General features: G+C 42.7%; 1 protein-coding gene across 12 annotated transcripts in view; it reads right to left on the reverse strand.

Moving 5' to 3' along the window:
• LOC139553549 (60 kDa lysophospholipase-like) overlaps nt 1-21,192 on the reverse strand; it is a 103,617-nt gene extending 82,425 nt beyond the window's left edge. For 8 of the 12 annotated variants that reach the window (XR_011670676.1, XR_011670675.1, XR_011670673.1 and 5 more), the window contains exons 1-5: nt 20,527-20,841; nt 13,315-13,456; nt 10,152-10,263; nt 9,732-9,857; nt 9,564-9,647 (exon numbers count right to left, since the gene is read on the reverse strand). Coding sequence is in view for 6 of the 12 variants with exons in the window: in XM_071365999.1 (XP_071222100.1) it covers nt 9,564-9,647; nt 9,732-9,857; nt 10,152-10,263; nt 13,315-13,456; nt 20,527-20,839 (777 nt within the window). In the remaining 6 variants the exon portion in view is untranslated. Of the gene's footprint in view, nt 1-9,563; nt 9,648-9,731; nt 9,858-10,151; nt 10,264-13,314; nt 13,457-20,281; nt 20,457-20,526; nt 20,843-21,076 lie in introns of those variants that run through there. The other 4 variants (XR_011670677.1, XR_011670674.1, XM_071366002.1 and 1 more) reach the window with 3 other exon arrangements.
• Between the last annotated feature and the right edge of the window lie 2,654 nt (nt 21,193-23,846).

Below are 23,846 nucleotides of genomic sequence, written 5' to 3' on the forward strand. Positions count from 1 at the left end.
AGTGGACTAACAAGATATGACAGCTTGTTACACATATGGAGAGGGAGGGGTAGATAAGAGTCAAACTTATTGTACATTTGGAAACTACCCTCAAAAGTAATAATAATTCTTTGCTCACAAACCACCGCTTGTTTGGGTAAGGAATGCAATGTATTTACGTGTAGATGTCTCTGTCCTTCGTCTCTCTGAAACCAATCAATTCTTCTATGGGAAGTGGCTCGATGGGTGTAAGGCTCTGGTTGTCCTCCAGTGGTCACAATGTCCTTAGTTGTTCTGGCATGGAGTGGATGTTTCATCAGATGCACCAATGATTGTCGAGATGGGATCTTCTCCTTCCTTTCTCGGTAGATAGTCAAATTCTAGATCCCTTTACATGAGCAGACTGTCAAATGTTCTGGTCCAGTCCATCTTCTTCACCTCATGTTGAGGGTTTCTAAGCATTTCAACGTGTGGCCACAGCTTCACGTCTGCTGGTCTGGTAGTTGAGGTTATCTTCTCACCTTGTGTTGAGTCTTAGAGTTTCAACCATTCAGCTCACGCTGTCCGTCTGGCATGTTAATTCTTAGCGAGTCCTTTTAAGCACTCTGGTCGGAAAGGCAGTTCCATCACACTGACACTCTTCTGACCTCATTAGGGGCATGGCTTAGTTAATGTGCCAGGGACATGAAAAACCATTACCTCATTAGGAAACCAAAATCACATTGCTATCTTAACATAGTTTCCTCGTTCTTCATATTGTATTAGCATCATATTGGATGGAAACAGATACATCAGAGCGCACAACAGAACATTATACTGTCTACACTCGGTTTGTTGTTTATATTAAAATTGTTTCATTAAAATCGATTTTAAATCAGAACTAAAGTTTAGTTGCTAAGGACTCCACAATGTGGTTAGCCTTTATGGCTGGGACTGCAAGTTTGTGTTTCATTTTTTTGTGTGGATTCCACGAGTGCTAGCTGGCTGTACTAGACACCTGTCGTCGTCGTGGGAAAGACTCATTGTTATCTTTTCGTAAAACAACTGGTTGCAGCTAAGGAGATCCTGAGGGAAATCAAAGAGAACCAACAGCTTTACGCTATGGAGGAACAACATACTCCATCATGGAAAGATCCGACTACCTCACAAAATAACTTTAACCTGAAAAAAAGAAAAACTGATTAATCTACAGACACGGACGATTTACTTACCGTTGTAGAGGCTAGTTCTCTGGCTGGAATCCATGCAACACTGGAAAAGTTGTGAGGTGGTAACAGGGTTGGGGGAGTTTGAAATTCTCATGCTCCAAGGAGAAAACAAGGCACTCACAGCCAAGGTAAAAATCCACAATTCCAACATGGATTGTCTACTCAGGGAAAAAAGGGTGATGGAGTCGCTACTAGACATACAAAGTCGTAGCATGCGGGAAAATCTATTTTTTCTGGGATTCCTGAGGACACATCCAATAACCCAGAGGGAGCGATCAGAGAATTCATGCAATCCGCCGTGAAAAACTTCCTATAGACTGTAAACAAGGTGGCTTTCCAACGAGTGCACAGACTTGGAGCGACAAGACCTTCGGTCCCGACCGATCATAGCAAAATTTATCACTACCAACAAAAGGAGCTGATCAAAAGTAGAGGAAGGGAGCTTAAAGGGACCAAATTGTCTCAATGACCAATTTCCAAGGGAGATATATAAACATCGTAAGAGACTGAATCCGGTACAAAGGGAGAAGGGTAAGCGTGCCTTTCTCATTGTGGTCAAACTCTTTATAGATGGACAGCTATTCCGAGACAGCTCCATAACACCACGGCTGTACTAAATTCTACAGGGACTTCAGATTATTTTTTTCATAAAGTATGGGAACTTAAAAAATATCTGAACATTATGAAGTGGATTTGAACACACGTACTCAATTACATGCTCGCTTACACCTGATCTTGTGTTTATTGTTTGTCTACAAGTTTATATATGTTTACAACAAGCAAGGGGAAGATATCAGAATAGGGGCATAATAACATATTGTATGGAATACATTTGTACTGTAGTGAAGCCGTCTCTAGAGTAATGCAAGGTCTCTTTCATGATCATGTGAAACGTCAATTGCTATGGAAATGCTGGAATGTGTTTATCAATGATGTTAAAGTTAATTATGATGCAACTATGACGGTGATACGATATGGACTACAATTATCATCATGAATATTAACATCTTGGCGCACGGATCCCTTTAGCAAGATCATTTATCAACAACCGCTGAATTGCAGAGCGCCAAATTCAAAAATAATTACTAAAAATATTTATAGTCATGAAGTCACAAGTGCAATATACCAAAACACAGCTTGTTGTTAATCCACCTGTCGTGTCAGATTTTGAAAATTTGCTTTACAGCGAAAGCAATCCAAGCGTTTGAGAGTTTCTCGATCACTAGACAAAACATTAAACACCTAGCAGCAATGTAGATTGGTCACGAAAGTCAGAAAAGCAATAAAATGAATCGCTTACCTTTGATGATCTTCGAATGTTTTCACTCACGAGACTCCCAGTTACACAATAAATGTTCCTTTTGTTCGATAAAGAATATTTTTATAACCAAAAACCACCATTTGTTTGGCGTGTTATGTTCAGAAATCCACAGGCTCCAGTGGTCATGAATGGCAGACGAAGATTCCAAATAGTATCCGTAAGGTTCGTAGAAACATGTCAAACGTTTTTTTATAAATCAATCCTCAGGTTGTTTTTAACATACATAATCGATAACATTTCAACCGGACGGTAAACTATTCAATAAAAGAGAAAGAAAATGTAGAGCTATAACTTTCACGCGCATTAACTAATCGAAGGACATCTGGCTATCCACTGACGCGTTTTGATAAATCTCGCTCATTTTTCAGAATAAAAGCTTGAAACTATGTCTAAAGACTGTTCACACCCTGTGGAATCTGGTTGATATCCCTTTAAAATGGAAGAAAGGCAGGCAATGGAACAGGGATTTTTCAAAATAAAAGGCACTTCCGGGTTGGATTTCCTCAGGTTTTCGCCTGCAAAATCAGTTCTGTTATACTCAGACAATATTTTGACAGTTTTGGAAACTTTAGAGTATTTTCTATCCTAATCTGTCAATATTATGCATATTCTAGCATGTGGGCCTGAGAAATAGGCCGTTTACATTGGGAAAAATAACATTCCCAAACATAAAAATTCTGCCTCCAAGCGTCAAGAAGTTAATGCTATACGCACTACATGTTACACACAGACACTCAACCATGCAAATTGGCGGAGTTATTTTTTTTATTCGGACATCACAGTCTTACACAGACATTGATATAGTGAGTGTGTACACATCCAATATCATACACATCAACCTACTCAGATTTACTACACACATAATATCTTCTCTAAATTTTCTAACATCTGTGGCATTGGCTCACAGGCAAGGGAATAAAACAAAAATTGCTAGAACCTACTTCTTAAATATCTGACGTTTGAAAGCTCTAGTTTTGACTGTCATATTACCTCTGATGGCAGTAACTTTACAAGAACTAATTATGGTCAATTTAGACTGAGAATAGTATCTAGTTATGATAAAGGGTGAAATAAGTATAGCCAGTTATAATTGTAATGGTTTAGCAGATTTAAAAAAAAAGATCAGTCTTTACATGGCTAAAAGAAAAGGAATATAACATACTGTTTACAGGAAACTCACTCTACATCCTTAGATGAAGTTGTGTGTAAAAAGGAATGGGGTGGTGAAATAATTTTCTGTCATGGACAAAGGAACTCAAAAGGTGTGATGATATTAATTAACAAAAATTTAGATCTGAATGTGCAAATAATCAGGAATGATTCGCAAGGAAGGTGGATCCTTTTGAATATGAAAGTGGACGAAAAAGAGATTTGGCTCATTCATCTCTATGGTCCAAATCAAGATGATCCATACTTCTTCGAAAACATTTATACCAATTTATTGAACTTACAGGCAACAAATTATCAACTCATTATGGTATAGTAGGAGACTATTACACACTGTTAAGTACCTCAATGGACCGTAAAGGTAATCACAAATTATCATCACCGTGCCCTAAAGGATATCACCAATATTATGAACAGATTAGAAATAGTGGATATTTGGAGACTAAAAAACCCCGACCTAGTGAGATATACATGGAGACTTAATCAAGCTAAGTCATCTTGACTACTTTGTCTCTTTCATCAAAGGTTAAAAAGTTTCAATAGGGGACAGAATGCGATCGGATCATCATCTATTTGGCATTCACATACAGTGGGGAGAACAAGTATTTGATAACCCGCAATTTTGTTTTTACAAAAATCCAGAAAAAAAAAGAATCCAGAAAATCCAGAAAATCACATTGTATGATTTTTAAGTAATTAATTTGCATTTTATTGCATGACATAAGTATTTGATCACCTACCAACCAGTAAGAATTCCGGCTCACAGACCTGTTAGTTTTTCTTTAAGAAGCCCTCCTGTTCTCCACTCATTACCTGTATTAACTGCACCGGTTTGAACTCGTTACCTGTATAAAAGACACCTGTCCACACACTCAATCAAACAGACTCCAACCTCTCCAGAATGGCCAAGACCAGAGAGCTGTGTAAGGACATCAGGGATAAAATTGTAGACCTGCACAAGGTTGGGATGGGCTACAGGACAACAGGCAAGCAGCTTGGTGAGAAGGCAACAACTGTTGGGGCAATTATTAGAAAATGGAAGAAGTTCAAGATGACGGTCAATCACCCTCGGTCTGGGGCTCCATGCAAGATCTCACCTCGTGAGGCATCAATGATCATGTGAAAGGTGAGGGATCAGCCCAGAACTACACGTCAGGACCTGGTCAATGACCTGAAGAGAGCTGGGACCACATTCTCAAAGAAAAGCATTAGTAACACACTACGCCGCCATGGATTAAAATCCTGCAGCGCACACAAGGTCCCCCTGCTCAAGCCAGCGCATGTCCAGGCCCATCTGAAGTTTGCCAATGACCATCTGGATGATCCAGAGGAGGAATGGGAGGAGGTCATGTGGTCTGATGAGACAAGTGGTCTAAACTCCACTCGCTGTGTTTGGAGGAAGAAGGATGAGTACAACCCCAAGAACACCATCCCAACCGTGAAGCATGGAGGTAGAAACATCATTCTTTGGGGATGCTTTCCTGCAAAGGGGACAGGACGACTGCACCGTATTGAAGGGAGGATGGATGGGGCCATGTATCGCGAGATCTTGGCCAACAACCTCCTTCCCTCAGTAAGAGCATTGAAGATGGGTCGTGGCTGGGTCTTCCAGCATGACAACGACCCGAAACACACAGCCAGGGCAACTAAGGAGTGCCTCCGTAAGAAGCATCTCAAGGTCCTGAAGTGGCCTAGCCAGTCTCCAGACCTGCACCCAATAGAAAATCTCTGGAGGGAGCTGAAAGCCCGTATTGCCCAGCGACAGCCCCGAAACCTGAAGAATCTGGAGAAGGTCTGTATGGAGGAGTGGGCCAAAATCCCTGCTGAGGTGTGTGCAACCCTGGTCAAGAACTACAGTAAACGTATGATCTCTGTAATTGCAAACAAAGGTTTCTGTACCAAATATTAAGTTCTGCTTTACCGATGTATCAAATACTTATGTCATGCAATAAAATGCAAATTAATTACTTAAAAATCATACAATGTGATTTTCTGGATTTTTATTCCGTCGCTCACAGTTGAGGTGTACCTATGATAAAAAGTACAGACCTCTACATGCTTTGTAAGTAGGAAAACCTGCAAAATCGGCAGTGTATCAAATACTTGTTCTCCCCACTAACTCTTAAAGATTTTACACGAGGATGGTGCTATTGGAAATTTAAACAAAGTTTACTGGAGGACAACCTATTTTGAACAAAATAATTTATAACTGAATTTTTCGAGTACAATATAGGTTCAGCAAATCTCCTTATTGTTTGAGATACCTTTAAAGTGTACCTTCAAAAGGTCATTCAATATTCATCAATAAAAGCACTTTCTGCCTAAAGAGACAAGACTAACAAGGGAAATCCATGAACTAACAGTACAGGTAGATAGCAATAAAAACGATACTACAGAGATACAAAACAAAAAGAACTTGATGAACTTATTCAAGTACGATCTAGTGTAATCTATTACAAAAATAATGCAAACTGTATGGAATTTGGAGAAAAATGCACAAAATTCACGCTGAAATTCCAATACAGGAACGCTAACAAAAATAATTTGCAGAAACTCGTTACTGAAGACAGAGTCATCTATGATTCTCCGAACTATATTTTAAAAGAGGAAGCAAATTTTTTTAGGCAGATGTTCTCTTTTCCGTCTCATCCTCTCCCACTGAATGAAGATTACGGTAAGGAATTCTTTCCAAATAATATTTAAAAAATGAAAATTAACAGAAAGATCAGTGCGAAGGCCAAATTACAGAGGAAGAACTTTGAGGCTATTAAATCCTTTCAGTCTGGAAAAATCCCAGGGCTTGATGGCATACTGGAAAAGGTATATCAAGCCTTTTTGATATACTAAAATCTCCATTGTTAGATTGTTTTTACTCCTCCTATAGGAATGGTAGTCTGTCAGGTACTCAGGAGGTAGGTCTGATTTCCCTATTATTAAAACAAGACCCAGATGGCAAATAAAGACCCAGTCTAAAAAGCTCGAGGACCCTTACACTTCAATGTTGTGATGCAAAAATACTAGCAAAATGCATAGCACTCAGATATTGCACCAGGTATTGTTCATCCTGATCAGACAGGTTTTTTACATGGACGATAATATACGACAACGACTAGAAATAATAGATCATGAAAAATCTAAGAAGCCAGGCCTGGTATTTATAGCGGATTTGAAAAGGTATTTGATAAAGTAAGACTGGATTTTATTTATAAATGCCTGGATTATTTCAATTTTGGTAATTCTCTTATAAAATGGGTCAAAAATAATGTATAGCAAATCCTAGGTGTAAAATAGTACATAACGGCTATTTCTCAGAGAGTTTTGAATTGTCAAGAGGAGTTAAACAAGGGTGTCCGCTGTCACCATATATATTCGTTATGGCCATAAAAATGCTAGCTATTAAAAGCAGATCCAATAACAACAGAGGATTAGAAATCCAAGGCTTAAAAAAAACAAAAGTGTCCATGTATGCCGATGACTCAAGTTTTATATTAAGTCCGCAAGCTAGATCCCTGCAATGTCTCATTGAAGATCTAGGTAACTTTTCTGTACTCTCTGGACTAAAACCTAATTATGATAAGTGTACAATATTACATATTGGATCTTTAAATTCAACTTTTACATTACCCTTCAGTTTACCTATAAAATGGGCTGATGGTGAAGTAGACATACTTGGTATTCATATCACAAAATACATAAATAAGCTCTCAATGAATTTCAATAGAAAACTACCTGTCTATTTACAGAAGAATTTACCTGATTAACTCCTTAGTCATATGTCAGTTTACTCAATTACTTATGGCATTGTCTACTCCTGATTTCTTTTTTCAAATCATATGAGCAAAAAATATTTCGCTTTATCTGGGAAGCTAAACCAGACAAAATAAACCGTTTTTTCAACCACTCCACAAATGTCTGTGTTTTTTGGCATCTACTTTGTGCATGACAAGTCATTTTTCCAACAATTGTTTACAGACAGATTATTTCACTGTATCGCAATTCCAGTGGGTCAGAAGTTTACATACACTAAGTTGACTGTGCCTTTAAACAGCTTGGAAAATTATGTCATGGCTTTAGAAGCTTCTGATAGGCCAATTGACATCATTTGAGTCAATTGGATGTGTACCTGTGGATGTATTTCAAGGCCTACCTTCAAACTCAGTGCCTCTTTACTTGACATCATGGGAAAATCAAAATAAAATCAGCCAAGACCTCAGAAAAAAAAATTGTAGACCTCCACAAGTCTGGTTCATCCTTGGGAGCAATTTCCAAACGCCTGAAGGTACCACGTTCATCTGTACAAAAAAAAAATAGTACACAAGTATAAACACAATGGTACCACGCAGCCGCCATACCGCTCAGGAAGGATACGCGTTCTGTCTCCTAGAGATTAACGTACTTTGTGCGAAAAGTGAAAATCAATCCCAGAACAACAGCAAAGGACCTTGTGAAGATGTTGGAGGAAACAGGTACAAAATAATCCATATCCACAGTAAAACGAGTCCTATATCGACATGACCTGAAAGGCCGCAAGGAAGAAGCCACTGCTGCTAAACCGCCATAAAAAAGCCAGACTACGGTTTGCAACTGCACATGGGGACAAAGATCATACTTTTTAGAGTAATGTCCTCTGGTCTGATGAAACAAAAATAGAACTGTTTGGCCATAATGAACATTTTGTTTGGAGGAAAAAGGGGGATGCTTGCAAGCTGAAGAACACCATCCAACCACGAACCACGGGTGTGGCAGCATCATGTTGTGGGGGGTGCTTTGCTGTATGAGGGACTGGTGCACTTCACAAAATAGATGGCTTCATGAGGAAGGAAAATCATATGCTATATTGAAACAACATCTCAAGACATCAGTCAGGAAGTTAAAGCATGGTCGCAAATGGGTCTTCCAAATGGACAATGACCCCAAGCATACTTCCAAAGTTGTGGCAAAATGGCTTAAGGACAACAAAGTCAAGGTATTGGAGTGGCCATCACAAAGCCCTGACCTCAATCCTATAGAACATTTGTGGGCAGAACTGAAAAAGCGTGTGCGAGCAAGGAGGCCTACAAACCTGACTCAGTTACACCAGCTCTGACAGGAGGAATGGGCCAAAATTCACCCAACTTATTGTCGGAATCTTGTGGAAGGCTACCCAAAGCGTTTGACCCAAGTTAAACAATTTAAAGGCAATGCTACCAATTACTAATTGAGTGTATGTAAACTTCTGACCCACTGGGAAAGTGATGAAAGAAATAAAAGCTGAAAGAAATAATTCTCTCTACTATTATTCTGACATTTCACATTCTTAAAATATATTGGTGATCCTAACTGACCTAAGACAGGGAATTTTTACTAGGATTAAATGTCAGGATTTGTGAAAAACAGAGTTTAAATGTATTTGGCTAAGCTGTATGTAAACTTCCGACTTCAACTGTAGTTGTTGAGCAGCTTCACTGCAAGTAAGTTGTATGTTTCAGATATTCAATAAAAAAAAACATTTTTTAATAAACATTCCAATCTTGCTACTAGAGAGCCAGTGGGAGAGTTCTCTCCCTCTTAATTTACAACAGGGTGTGAAGGTGTGATTAATTGTCTGCCAACAAAGTTCATCCTCACACCTTCATCAATCAGGGAGGACATAGCCAGTCATATCACCTTATTACCATAGCAGGCTAAAAAGCTAGACACATGTCAACAGCATGGACAATAGTATGAACACACATTCATTTGAGAGAGAAATGTGATATAGCTGTTCATCTAAAAATGTGCAACTGGGAATAGGGTGATGTTTGGCCAAGATGATTCAACTACATTGCATTCAAAAACAAGTGCAGGTGACATGCAGTCAGGTGTGTGTGAGTGCTGCTCCAAGAGGTGTCCCTCCCTCCTCTACTCACCTCAGGAATGACAAACTGACCAGCGATCAGCAGCGCCCCCAACAGGTTGTCTCTTCCATCGTTCCTCATCTCATAGATCGGCACCTGCAAGAGGTCATAAAACAACATTTCACCCTTCTGTTATCTTAACTATATGAAGCAGTTTAGCTGTAAGGATGGCAGGTGTACCTGGGAGCCGGTGAGGATGACAGGCTTCCCCAGATGCTCACACATGAAGGACAGAGCAGATGCTGTGTAGGCCATGGTGTCCGTGCCGTGGAGAATGACAAAACCGTCATACTTCTCATAGTGTTTCTGGAACCAAGACACAAAGAGAACAGGATCAGACTTTAATCAAAGGTTCCAAGGTCAAAATGTGTAGCCTACATCTTGCCACAGGCTACTTGAAATAAGTACTGTATTTAATACACAAGCTGTACATTACATTTACATAAAAGGAAAGGGACAACGGATTTTTACTTCAGTGAATGACGTGAAATTGGTGTGTTATTGCATTATAATGCCTCTGCTTATGTAAATGGTAAAAGTCAGGGTTATGGTTAATGCTAGGGTGAAGTGTAAGATAAATAAAATGACCACACCAAGTACCTCAATGTCCTTCCCAATTGTAGCCCAGTCATCTGTGGTCATATTGCAAGAGTCCAGCAAGGGGCTGTACTCTAAAACAGTGTACACTATCCTCTTATTTTGTTTACACAGCCTGGGAAAAGACAAGTTGAGTCAATCATCCTATAATAACCAAATCAACAGAAAACACACCCAAAGAAGCTCTGTGCATCAACAGAGCAGACAGTTTACATAGACACACAAACAATCCAGGTTAAGCAAAAAAAAAAAAAAAAAGATATATACATTTTTAAAAAAGGTAATCACTTTAGGGGTGTAGAGACACCCCTCTTTTTTGTCTTGGTTGTTCCGCTTACTTTACAAACTCTTTAAGACATGGAGCCGGTTCTGTTTACATGAGGAAAAGGCTGAAGATAAAGGAAAAGAGTGAAACTAGCCTAGCCTACTTTATGAAGCGAGACAAAGTCTATTTGGTTGGGCCTTCTGTTTCAGCAGCAGGGTGCCCAAACCAGTTCCTAAGCGCTGGGTGTGAATTATGGACGTATGATGAGGGAGGGGGCGACTCCCTTGGAAGTCTACGATGCTGTATGAGGAGTTACTAATTTGCGGGCGTTCTGAGGGTTAAGGGGTGCCTTTGGGAGTATGGACGGGGGGGGGATGAAAAGGGGTGTTTTCGAGAGCGAGACCCCATGTTCTAATTAGACGGGGGCAGCTCATCCTGGCCTCCCATGCATATTAAAATGTCCTCTAGATGGAGGTAACGTTGGCGTCCCGTATTCTCCTGCTTGCGCTCTATTAAGAGATTATGCCTGGGCTAAGCAGCTGTGCAAAGATTTTCCCCCTAATCTCCATTTTTAAGACACGGGACAGGAAACTGGAGGGCAGGGGGGTGCAAACCATCCCCTTGTTACGTTCAATAGAACAGCAGGGCAACTACCAAGCTTAGCACCTCAACTACCCTCAGCACCTAACCAAAGACCTAAAGATACCAAAATTAACCCTTGTTCAAGACACAATCCTCAAACATATGTTGTTGATAATATTAAAGTGATAGTGCCGCTGGAAACAATATTCAAATCACCAATTATTAATTTACCTCCTGGTATAGCCGACGGTGTGGCAGGGAAACGGGTATTAGCATATCGAGGGTTGGGTAGGATTCTGCCCTGTGGCCTGGCCTGCTGATGAGGAACAGAGTGGTGACAGGGGCAAATGGGAGGTTGGGGTGAAGGCTTCCCACAGGGAATCTCACTACTGCTTTTCACTCAGCTGTTCAACAAATCAACTTCCTACTCCAACACAATGTAAAAAATTGAATCAATGTTAGGATATATTGACATTAGCGTTGTCAATGTTATTTCAAGTCCACTGCACATGCTCACTGCAAAGCAAATATATGAAATAAATAACTCAGGCATTAGGGACATTTAATAGCAATGTTTGGTGACAGCTAGTACGTGTTAATCAACATTAACTTGAAGCCACAAAAAGGAACATAATGATGGTAATAATGAAAAGTAACCTTACAGAAGCAAGGAGGAAAGAGGATGATTGAACCAACTACTGAAATTACACTGAAAACATAATGAGACTGATACATTTGTCTGTGGGACGGAATCTGAATCCATACGTCCTATGAATCTCCTGTGAGACTGTTGAAGCGATGAGGAGTAGAAGGCTATGGAGGCGATATGGCAGTCCTCCAAACAAATATTACCATGATCCAAGCAGGCACAGTGCCACCATCCCCCCTTCACGCAAACAGCTTTAAAATAGCACGCTTGTGTAGTTCTCTTATCTGTCCACTATAACCCAGCCCCACCCTGCCCCCTCCAGTCTCTATATCTGTGAGTCTGAACTGCTCTGAGTGTGTTTGAGGTGGAGGGACTGAGCCCTGTGCTGGTTCTCTGTGTAGAGATTAGCGTGCAGAGGCGCCCCCACTGCCACCGGCATCACAGGCCCAGAGGGGAGGTTGCTGGGAGGGATTTGACCCAGGGTGCCTTGGCCTGGGCCCAGGGGCGATAGCCGGCACCCCTTGGATCCGACCTGCCAGGACCATATTCAGCAGAGGGCCCTCTCGCTGCTCCTGAAAACACACACTGAGAACCAGACTACAGGAATCAAACACACTCAACACAGAATAGACTCGCTCTCTGCCAGCGTGGCACCAGCAACCCCTCGCAGGCCTATTCTCTCTCTCTGGCAGCAGCAACACTCCTGGGGTTGCTACTATAACATTACAGAAACATTATGAGAACTTGACTGTTCTGCACTGGTTTTAGCTAGACATGAACCAATGGGAGTAGCTCACTCCAGTGGGAGCGAGGTGAGGTTTCTGAAGAGAGGAAATAAGGGTAGAATGTCAGGCAGGAGTGAACACCGTTACTGAAATGCTGCAGCACAACTCCCTGCAGGTTTGTGCTCCAATGATCACTCCCTGACAGGTCCACACAGACAACAGCAGCAAACTGTTCCTGCCAGGCACTGTTTGACACCAGGCGGGACGGATACAGAGGATTCAAACCACACAGCGTAGCGCAGGCACACAGTATGCTACCAGTATTTCAGGACCCTTTTGATAGTTCATCAGCGAGGTGTGTCGGCATCCTGTCAAAACAACAGTTTTAGAGTGAAATGTTCCCAGGCATGCAGGGAATAGAACGTGTGTATGATATCCCCTAACAAGCATTGTATATCCTGTAGGCCTACTGCTATGGAGGCGTCATAGTGAACAGATTTTGGGGGAGGAGGTCAACCTTTATCCTGACATGATATGCTGTGCACTAGAATATGTTGCTATTCAAAGAGCCTTTGAAAAAGCCTCGTATGCCTTGTAGGTTGAAAAAGCCATAAAATAAAACCTGTCAATGGTTATAACACAGGAGGCAGAACTTCAGTCTTGTTTGAATTTGACAGTCAAATTAAGAAGTTATTCTAATCCAGTAAGTGCAATACACACTCATCTCCTGTGTAAAGAAATGGTAAGGGCGTGAAAATGTATGTATCGGTAGAACCGGTAGGTTGAGGTCCCCTTCGCATATTTCTATAAGACCAGTTAAAGACTAACTACTATTACTCTACTCTAATTCTATCATCATAAGTCTTAGTCAACAGAAATAGAAGGCTGCAGAGGAGCCCAGGAGAGGTGGGGTGAGGGGGGAGGTGGAGTGTATGGGTGACTTACGGCAGGACAAGGGTGTTCTCCTGTGGGCCACTCGTGCTGTCGTAGTAAGACATACAGGTCTGCAGGGCATACTGCTCATCATGGAGGTCGGGAAGCTTTCGCAGAGCCTTCACAAACACATTAGGCCCTGGGGGTGAGAGCACTGTGGATGAGAGAGAGAAAGAATGTGTTGCCATTAGTGTCCATTAGTGTACAGAGCAACATAACTAATCAGAATTCAGGAAGGGTGAGCCCAATAATAGCCTACATAGATCTGAGTGTGGTTTTACTTTTGAAAAGAGGGTAGCAGTAGGCAACATTTCGGAGCATTCAGATAGGAATATGCTATGTAAAATATGCTATGTAGAACACACTCTCTGACATGTAGAATAAGGTTTCACGTCAGCTCTCGCTCCGGGTTGGAGCGAGTGGTCGCATTTCGCTCCGCAGGTAGTATTACATTTCATTACAACGGTTTGATTTGTCTGATCTTAGCTAGCTACATAGCCGTCTTTGTATCAAAGATAATTGTGTAGTTTAGAGTAATTATCGTAATTACCGAGGTTAGCTAGCCAGCTATTTTCGTCCTTCTAACGTAGTCAACACTGCTAGCTGGCCAGCAGCTAGCCAGCTAGCCAACGTCTACCGTCTACCGAATAGCAGCACTGTAGAAACTATTACATTACAACGGAATGACTTGATTAGTGTAGTGTTAGCTAGCTACATAGTTGTCTTTGCTGTCTTTGTATCCAAGATAATTGTGTAGTTTAGAGTAATTTGTCAAGGTTACCTAGCCAGTTACCGAGGCTACCTAGCCAGCTACACTTTCAAACTAAGTCAACAACGCAGCCACTGCTAGCTAGCCTACTTCACCAGCCAGCAGCACTGTATCATTTTAGTCAATAAGATTTTCTGCAACGTAAGCTTAACTTTCTGAACATTCGAGACGTGTAGTCCACTTGTCATGCCAATCTCCTTTGCATTAGCGTAGCCTCTTCTGTAGCCTGTCAACTATGTGTCTGTCTATCCCTCTTCTCTCCTCTCTGCACAGACCATACAAACGCTTCACACCGCGTGGCCGCCGCCACTCTAACCTGGTGGTCCCAGCGCGCACGACCCACGTGGAGTTCCAGGTCTCCGGCAGCCTCTGGAACTGCCGATCTGCGGCCAACAAGGCAGAGTTCATCTCAGCCTATGCTTCCCTCCAGTCCCTCGACTTCTTGGCACTGACGGAAACATGGATTACCACAGATAACACTGCTACTCCTACTGCTCTCTCCTCGTCTGCCCACGTGTTCTCGCACACCCCGAGAGCTTCTGGTCAGCGGGGTGGTGGCACTGGGATCCTCATCTCTCCCAAGTGGACATTCTCTCTTTCTCCCCTGACCCATCTGTCTATCGCCTCCTTTGAATTCCATGCTGTCACAGTTACCAGCCCTTTCAAGCTTAACATCCTTATCATTTATCGCCCCCCAGGTTCCCTTGGAGAGTTCATCAATGAGCTTGACGCCTTGATAAGTTCCTTTCCTGAGGATGGTTCACCTCTCACAGTTCTGGGTGACTTTAACCTCCCCAAGTCTACCTTTGACTCATTCCTCTCTGCCTCCTTCTTTCCACTCCTCTCCTCTTTTGACCTCACCCTCTCACCTTCCCCCCCTACTCACAAGGCAGGCAATACGCTTGACCTCATCTTTACTAGATGCTGTTCTTCCACTAATCTCATTGCAACTCCCCTCCAAGTCTCCGACCACTACCTTGTATCCTTTTCCCTCTCATCCAACACTTCCCACACTGCCCCTACTCGGATGGTACCGCGCCGTCCCAACCTTCGCTCTCTCTCCCCCGCTACTCTCTCCTCTTCCATCCTATCATCTCTTCCCTCTGCTCAAACCTATCTCCTGATTCTGCCTCCTCAACCCTCCTCTCCTCCCTTTCTGCATCCTTTAACTCTCTATGTCCCCTATCCTCCAGGCCGGCTCGATCCTCCCCTCCTGCTCCGTGGCTCGACGACTCATTGCGAGCTCACAGAACAGGGCTCCAGGCAGCCGAGCGGAAATGGAGGAAAACTCGCCTCCCTGCGGACCTGGCATCCTTTCACTCCCTCCTCTCTACATTCTCCTCTTCTGTCTCTGCTGCTAAAGCCACTTTCTACCACTCTCTCTCCAGATGAAATCTCGCGTCTTGTGACGGCCGGCCGCCCAACAACCTGCCCGCTTGACCCTTTCCCCTCCTCTCTTCTCCAGACCATTTCCGGAGACCTTCTCCCTTACCTCACCTCGCTCATCAACTCATCCTTGACCGCTGGCTACGTCCCTTCCGCCTTCAAGAGAGCGAGAGTTGCACCCCTTCTGAAAAAACCTACACTCGATCCCTCCGATGTCAACAACTACAGACCAGTATCCCTTCTTTCTTTTCTCTCCAAAACTCTTGAACGTGCCGTCCTTGGCCAGCTCTCCTGCTATCTCTCTCAGAATGACCTTCTTGATCCAAATCAGTCAGGTTTCAAGACTAGTCATTCAACTGAGACTGCTCTTCTCTGTGTCACGGAGGCGCTCCGCACTGCTAAAGCTAACTCTCTCTCCTCTGCTCTCATCCTTCTAGACATATCGGCTGCCTTTGATACTGTGAACCATCAGATCCTCCTCTCCACCCTCTCCGAGTTGGGCATCTCCGGCGCGGCCCACGCTTGGATTGCGTCCTACCTGACAGGTCGCTCCTACCAGGTGGCGTGGCGAGAATCTGTCTCCGCATCACGTGCTCTCACCACTGGTGTCCCCCAGGGCTCTGTTCTAGGCCCTCTCCTATTCTCGCTATACACCAAGTCACTTGGCTCTGTCATATCCTCACATGGTCTCTCCTATCATTGCTATGCAGACGACACACAATTAACCTTCTCCTTTCCCCCTTCTGATAACCAGGTGGCGAATCGCATCTCTGCATGTCTGGCAGACATATCAGTGTGGATGACGGATCACCACCTCAAGCTGAACCTCGGCAAGACGGAGCTGCTCTTCCTCCCGGGGAAGGACTGCCCGTTCCATGATCTCGCCATCACGGTTGACAACTCCATTGTGTCCTCCTCCCAGAGTGCTAAGAACCTTGGTGTGATCCTGGACGACACCCTGTCGTTCTCAACTAACATCAAGGCGGTGACCCGTTCCTGTAGGTTCATGCTCTACAACATTCGCAGAGTACGACCCTGCCTCACACAGGAAGCGGCGCAGGTCCTAATCCAGGCACTTGTCATCTCCCGTCTGGATTACTGCAACTCGCTGTTGGCTGGGCTCCCTGCCTGTGCCATTAAACCCCTACAACTCATCCAGAACGCCGCAGCCCATCTGGTGTTCAACCTTCCCAAGTTCTCTCACGTCACCCCGCTCCTCCGCTCTCTCCACTGGCTTCCAGTTGAAGCTCGCATCCGCTACAAGACCATGGTGCTTGCCTACGGAGCTGTGAGGGGAACGGCACCTCCGTACCTTCAGGCTCTGATCAGGCCCTACACCCAAACAAGGGCACTGCGTTCATCCACCTCTGGCCTGCTCGCCTCCCTACCTCTGAGGAAGTACAGTTCCCGCTCAGCCCAGTCAAAACTGTTCGCTGCTCTGGCACCCCAATGGTGGAACAAACTCCCCCACGACGCCAGGTCAGCGGAGTCAATCACCACCTTCCGGAAACACCTGAAACACCACCTCTTTAAGGAATACCTAGGATAGGATAAAGTAATCCTTCTAACCCCCCCCCCCCCCCCTTAAAAGAGTTAGATGCACTATTGTAAAGTGGCTGTTCCACTGGATATCATAAGGTGAATGCACCAACTTGTAAGTCGCTCTGGATAAGAGCGTCTGCTAAATGACTTAAATGTTAAATGTTAAATGCTCTATTTGTGGCATTTCTATCTGCAAAATACAATAACGTTTGGCTACGAATGAGTTTGGCTATCGAATGTAGCCCAGGTTTACAATTCCCAGTAAATCATGCCTTGTATTATACTCAACCCTAGTGGCAAATGTGAGAATCACATCAATATGAAAAGTAGGATGTTTGGAATATAGTTCTAATCATTCATGTATTGTGAAATGTATTGTATAAATCATCATAGTCCAAGCCACTGGAATAAACTGCTGACTAAAATTAGGACCTGTGAAAAGCTGACCACCAGCCACTGGTTACAGTAGATGGAAAGATTGCATAAAGACACTTCTTGGGACTTCCAAACAGAACCTTTGGAATGGTGTGAAAACGGTAGACCTAGAAACTATGGCCATGTTATTTATGGTCTGGTGTTTACTCCAAGTACCATCCACAGTAGTGGATGCTGAATGAAATGAGAAGGGCTGGTTAGCCTAGAGATCTCATTCAGAAGACATTTGATCCAAAATGCTTAACAGTTAACGTTTCCTTGGCCCACGAAGGAATCTTCATTCTTTCTCCATTTCCCTTTCCAGGAAATGAATTATACAGGAAACAGTAGCCTTCGGTGTTCCTCAAGGTTCCGTTTCAGGATCTCGCTCTCCTTTTACTGCTATGCGAACGACACACATCTGTACATTTCAATAAAACATGGTGAAACCCCAAGATTGCATATCCTGGAAGCCTGTGTTTCAGACATAAGGAAGAGGATGGCGGCAAATGTTCTACTTTTAAACTCGGACAAAACAGAGATGCTATTTCTAGATCCCAAGAAACAAAGATCTGCTGTTAAATCTTGATGGTTATACAGTCGTCTCAAATAAAATTGAAGGACCTCAGCGTTACTCTGGACCTTGATCTCTCTTTTGACGAACAGAGCAATAATATTTCAAGGTCAGCTTTCTCCCCCCCCCCCATCTTCATAACATTGCAAAAAATCTGAAACCTTTTATCCAAAAATGATGCAGAAAAACGAATCCATGCTTGTCACTTCTAATTTAGACTACTGCAATGCTCTACTCTCCGGCTAAAGCACTACATAAACTTCGGTTAGTGCTAAACACGGCTGCTAGAATCCTGACTAGAACCAAAAAATGTATCATTAATCCAGTGCTAGCCTCTCTACACTGGCTTCCTGTTAAGTCTAGGGCTGATTTCAAGATTTTACTGCTACAATACATGGACGTTCTCCTACCCATCTCTCTGATTTGGCCTTGCCGTACATACCTACACATACGGTACAATCACATCTACATACCTGCACATCTACCACTTGTGTTTAATTGCTAAATTGAAATTATTTATTGCCTTACCTCCCTAATCTTACTTCATTTGCAAACACTGTATATAGATTTTTCTAGTGTGTTATTGACTGTACGTTTGTTTATCCCATGTGTAACTGTGTTGTTTTTGTCACACTGCTTTGCTTTATCTTGGCCAGGTCGCAGTTGTAAATGAGAACTTGTTCTCAACTGGCCTACCTGGATAAATAAAGGTGAAAAAAAAAAAAAAGTCAAATTAAAAAACAAGACGCAGTCCTCCTTATTGTCCCTAGACTTTCTAAGCAAACAGCTGGAGGCAGGGGTTTCACTTATAAAGCTACATTTTAATGGAATGGTCTGCCTCTCCATGTGAGACGCAGACTTGGTCTCAAACTTAAGTCTTTACTGAAGACTCATCTCTTCAGAAGGTCCTATGATTGAGTGTAGTCTGGCCCAGGATTGCAAAGGTGAACGGCAAGGCACTGGAGTGATGAACCGCCCTTGCAGTCTCTGTCTGGCCGGTTCCCCTCTCTCCACTGGGATTCTCTGCCTCTAACCCAATTACAGGGGCTGAGTTACTGGCTTACTGGTGCTCTTCCATGCCGTCCCTAGGAGGGGTGTGTCACTTGAGTGGGTTGAGTCACTGACGTGGTCTTCCTGTCTGGGTTGGTGCCCACCCTTTGGTTTGTGCCGTGGCGGAGATCTTTGTGGGCTTTACCCGGCCTTGTCTCAGGATGGTAAGTTGGTGGTTGAAGGTATCCCTCTAGTGGTGTGGAGGCTGTGCTTTGGCAAAGTGGGTGGGGTTATATCCGGCCTGTTTGGCCCTGTCCGGGGGTATCATCGGATGGGGCCACAGTGTCTCCTGACCCCTCCCGTCTCAGCCTCCAGTATTTATGCTGCAGTAGTTTATGTGTCGGGGGGCTAGGGTCAGTCTTATATCTGGAGTATTTCTCCTGTCTTTTCCATTGTCCTGTGTGAATTTAAGTATGCTCTCTCTTTCTCGGAGGACCTGAGCCCTAGGACCATGCCTCAGGACTACCTGTCATGATGACTCCTTGCTGTCCCCAGTCCACCTGGCCGTGCTGCTGCTCCAGTTTCAACTGTTCTGCCTGCGGCTATGGAACCCTGACTTATTCACCAGACGTGCTACCTGTCCCAGACCTGCTGTTTTCAACTCTCTAGAGACAGCAGGAGCGGTAGAGATACTCTGAATGATCGGCTATGAAAAGCCAACTGATATTTATTCCTGAGGTGCTGACTTGTTGCACCCTCGACAACCACTGTGATTATTATTTGACCATGCTGGTCATTTATGAACATTTGAACATCTTGGCCATGTTCTGTTATAATCTCCACCTGGCACAGCCAGAAGAGGAATGGCCACCCCTCATAGCCTGGTTCCTCTCTAGGTATCTTCCTAGATTTTGGCCTTTCTCAGGAGTTTTTCCTAGCCACCGTGCTTCTACACCTGCATTGCTTGCTGTTTGGGGTTTTAGGCTGGGTTTCTGTCCAGCACTTTGATATATCAGCTGATGTAAGAAGGGCTATATAAATACATTTGATTTGATTTAGACTGCTGCGCCACTCAGGAGCAAATTATTTGTAATTATGTTCCGCCATCCGACCATCTGTGGCTGAAACTAGTTGATGATCCCTGATCTACAGGTAGATAATTACACCTAAGTGTTTGCTTGTTACAATTTACAAAGCAAAACAAATGTAGCAGTGACAAGACCCCTGCGTGCCAGGAGTGTATTCATTACGCCTTGCAACCGAAACAGTTTAAGAACCAAATGGAGCGAAATGGAGGGACCTACCTGAATTTGACCAATAGAAACTCGTTTCCGTTGCAAAAGTTCTGTTTGTAGTAAACTGTTTCTGTTGTAACAGACGAAACGTTTTGCAACAAAATCGGTGTAATGAATACACCCCAGGTGTATTCAATACACCCCAACTGCGACTGTGTTGCATCAACATGCGTCACACTACATCATTCAAATCAAAGTACTTTGTTTGGGCAACAACAAATACATTGTTAAAGCCCCGGTCAAAAAGGCTTTACCGTTATTATGGTACATCATCCCGATAGTTCCCCCGGTGTTGATGACCAAGACTCGCGCTTCAGCACAGGGGCTCACATCCAGAGACTCAACACTGTTGCTGCTCGACAACCTCCGTCGGCCTGGCTGTGCAACATTGCTCTGGTGAACAGAAGTCTGCGATTTGAACACATCAGACTGATCAGGTTGACTCAACCTTGAATGGGACAAAACTCTAGCTAAAAAGGTCATTACTGAAGCTGGAGACGGACATGATGTAGGCTTTTTACATTCCGCCATAATGACTGGACAGCTGATGGCGGGGGAAGAGTGCATGTTGAACCAAAGGGATGTTCTTAAAGTGACAGACCGCTACCAATGACAGGTTGTTGTGAAGTGCCAAAACGCAATTTACAGAGAAACCTAGCTATATCAAAACTGTAATGTTACTAATCTGATTGATTTTATTATAAACCTAAGCAAATATAATGATTCACAATGATAATATTGCCCAAAATGTGTTTCCAAGTTAAAACAATGCACATGCAATGCAATTATAAGAGTGAGACTCACCAGAAGGAAGAAGTCCATAATGTAGTGTAGAGAACGTACGTTAATGGCTATTGAGTTTTTCGTCAATAGCCTTCAAGGATAATTTCAAAAGAGTAGCGTCTTTAACCAATAGGAAAAAATGGTAGACCAATCCTTGAAGTTGTTGGCAAAACACCATGATCACGTGGGAGTAATTAACCCTTGTATGGTGTTAACGTTTTTGTTACTCACCCAATGTTCGCCGGTCTGATGGACCCACAACATTATTGGGTTTTTAAAACAATACAGCCATAACAATTTACGTAAAAATATTTCAAACTTAATACTTAAATGTTGACTTATTTGGGGCGGCAGGTAGCCTAGGGGCCAGTAACCGAAAGGTTGCTGGATCGAATCCCCGAGCTGACATGATAAAAATCTGTCGTTCTGCCCCTGAACAAGGCAGTTAACCCACTGTTCGCTGGAAGGCCGTCATTGTTAATAAGAATTTGTTCTTAACTGACATACCTAGTTAAATAAAGGTTAAATATGTTTTTTTTTAAATCAATTACAAGCAGTATACATGGTTAATATTTGCCATTTACCTCTGCTAGATCACATTTACATGGTTAATATTTGCCATTTACCTCTGCTAGATCACATTTATCAATAAAAGCGCTATTTGTTTGGATAAAATGTGATTTTTGTGAAAATGAATCAATTATATTCAAGACATGGGTGGAATAAATCATGTTTATCTTGAACAAATATAAATTAAACAAGGTTTTCATCACTATTGATGTTTATTGCTTTGAATTGAATAAATTGGATGCCAAATTTTGCATACAGTATTTTATGGAAATGATAAATGAGCCCCATTTAACACAAATGAAGGCCAGTCTACACACCACATGAGGGACAGTTTTACTGTGTGCGTGTTGCAAATGTATTTCTTGCAGTTGATGCATGTGTACTGTGTCTTCCTGTCCTTCTTGGGTCCACACACATCTCAGCGCTTCTTGTTGCTACTGGCTGCAATCTAGAATGATGAAAACACTTAGTTCAGGAATTTTACTAACATCTCACTCACATATATAGTTACAGCAGGCCAGGGTAGGAGAGTCAGACACACACACATGCAACAACATCCCTCACACTTACTTCCGGGAATTGGAGTTGTTGGTTCTGTGGGTCGGGCGGATGGGGCACCAGCATCCTCCTCCTGAATCCTCCTCATGATGGCTGCAGAAGCTGGGGTAATTGGAATTCAGTCTTCAGCGAGATTGCTGTTAGCCTGGTTGCCATCTCTGTTCAGCTATTACTTGCCACTCCTGTCATTGAATTCCACTCATTGCCACTCCTGTCATTTGCCAATGGATATGCAGGATAGGAACACTCCATTCCAGCTAAACAATGGACATATAGCAATAAGCAAAAATACACATTTTCATACACGTCTAAAATCTATGAATAAAAAATGTGAGAACAGTAATATTTTACACACACATGAACATAGCCATAAGCAATGATTTCTGATTAATAAAAAACACAAATGTCAAAAACGTGTGGATGTGGCCTTTCAGAATTAAACTCTTCAAATATACAGTGGATATACAATTGATATACACTGAGTGTACAAAACATTAGGAACACCTGCTCTTTTCATGACATAGACTGCCCAGGTGAATCGAAGTGAAAGCTATGGTCCATTATTGATGTCACTTGTTAAATCCACTTCCATCAGTGTAGATGAAGGGGAGGAGACAGGTAAATAAGGATTTTTTTTATGTATTAAGTACCAAAATAAAGTATAAATCATTTAAAATTCCTTATATCTTGTTTTTTTAATTTACAGATAGCCAGGGTAACACTCCAACACTCAGACATAATTTACAAACGAAGCATGTGTGTTTAGTGAGTTCTCCAGATCAAAGGCAGTAGGGATGACCATGGATGTTCTCTTGATAACTATGTGTGTCACGTTCTGACCTTAGTTCCTTTGTTATGTCTTTATTTTAGTTTGGTCAGGGCGTGAGTTGGGGTGGGCATTCTATGTTGTTTTTTCTATGTTTTGTTCTATTGTCCTTTTCTATGTGTTTGGCCTAGTATGGTTCTCAATCAGAGGCAGGTGTCAGTCGTTGTCTCTGATTGGGAGCCATATTTAGGTAGCCTGTTTTTCATTGTGTTTTGTGGGTGATTATTTTCTGTGTAGTGGATGTCACCTTACAGAACTGTTTCGTTCTCCTTTGTTATTTTGTTTAGGGTTCTATGTTTAATAAATATAATGATGAACACTTATCACGCTGCGCTTTGGTCCTCACCTCATTCCAACGATGAGCGTTACAATGTGAATTTGATCATTTTCCTGTCCTTCTAAGCATTCAAAATGTCACTATGGAGTAAAAAGTACATCATTTTCTTTAGGAATGTAGTGAAGTAAAAGTAAAAGTTGTTAAAAAATAAAGTACAGATACCCCATAAAACGAATTAAGTAGTACTTTAAAGTACTTTACACCACTGAACATGGGCCGGCATCACTGTGGAACGCTTTCAACAGCTTGCAGAGTCCATGAATAGACTTATCTCTTCAGTAGGTCCTATGAGTGTAGTCTGTCCCAGGGGTGCAAAGGTGAACAGCAAGGCACTGGAGTGATGAACCGCCCTTGCCGTCTCCCCACTGGGACTCTCTGCCACTATTACGGGGGCTGAGCGTTTCTCTCTCCAAAGACTGGAGTTGAAAAGATGGGCAGATAAAAGTTCCAGTGTTGTATTGGAAATGTAATTATCTTTGTAAGGGTGTGTGGATGAAAGC

This window comes from Salvelinus alpinus, chromosome 25 (assembly GCF_045679555.1).
Source record: "Salvelinus alpinus chromosome 25, SLU_Salpinus.1, whole genome shotgun sequence".
NCBI classification, from domain to species: domain Eukaryota; kingdom Metazoa; phylum Chordata; class Actinopteri; order Salmoniformes; family Salmonidae; genus Salvelinus; species Salvelinus alpinus.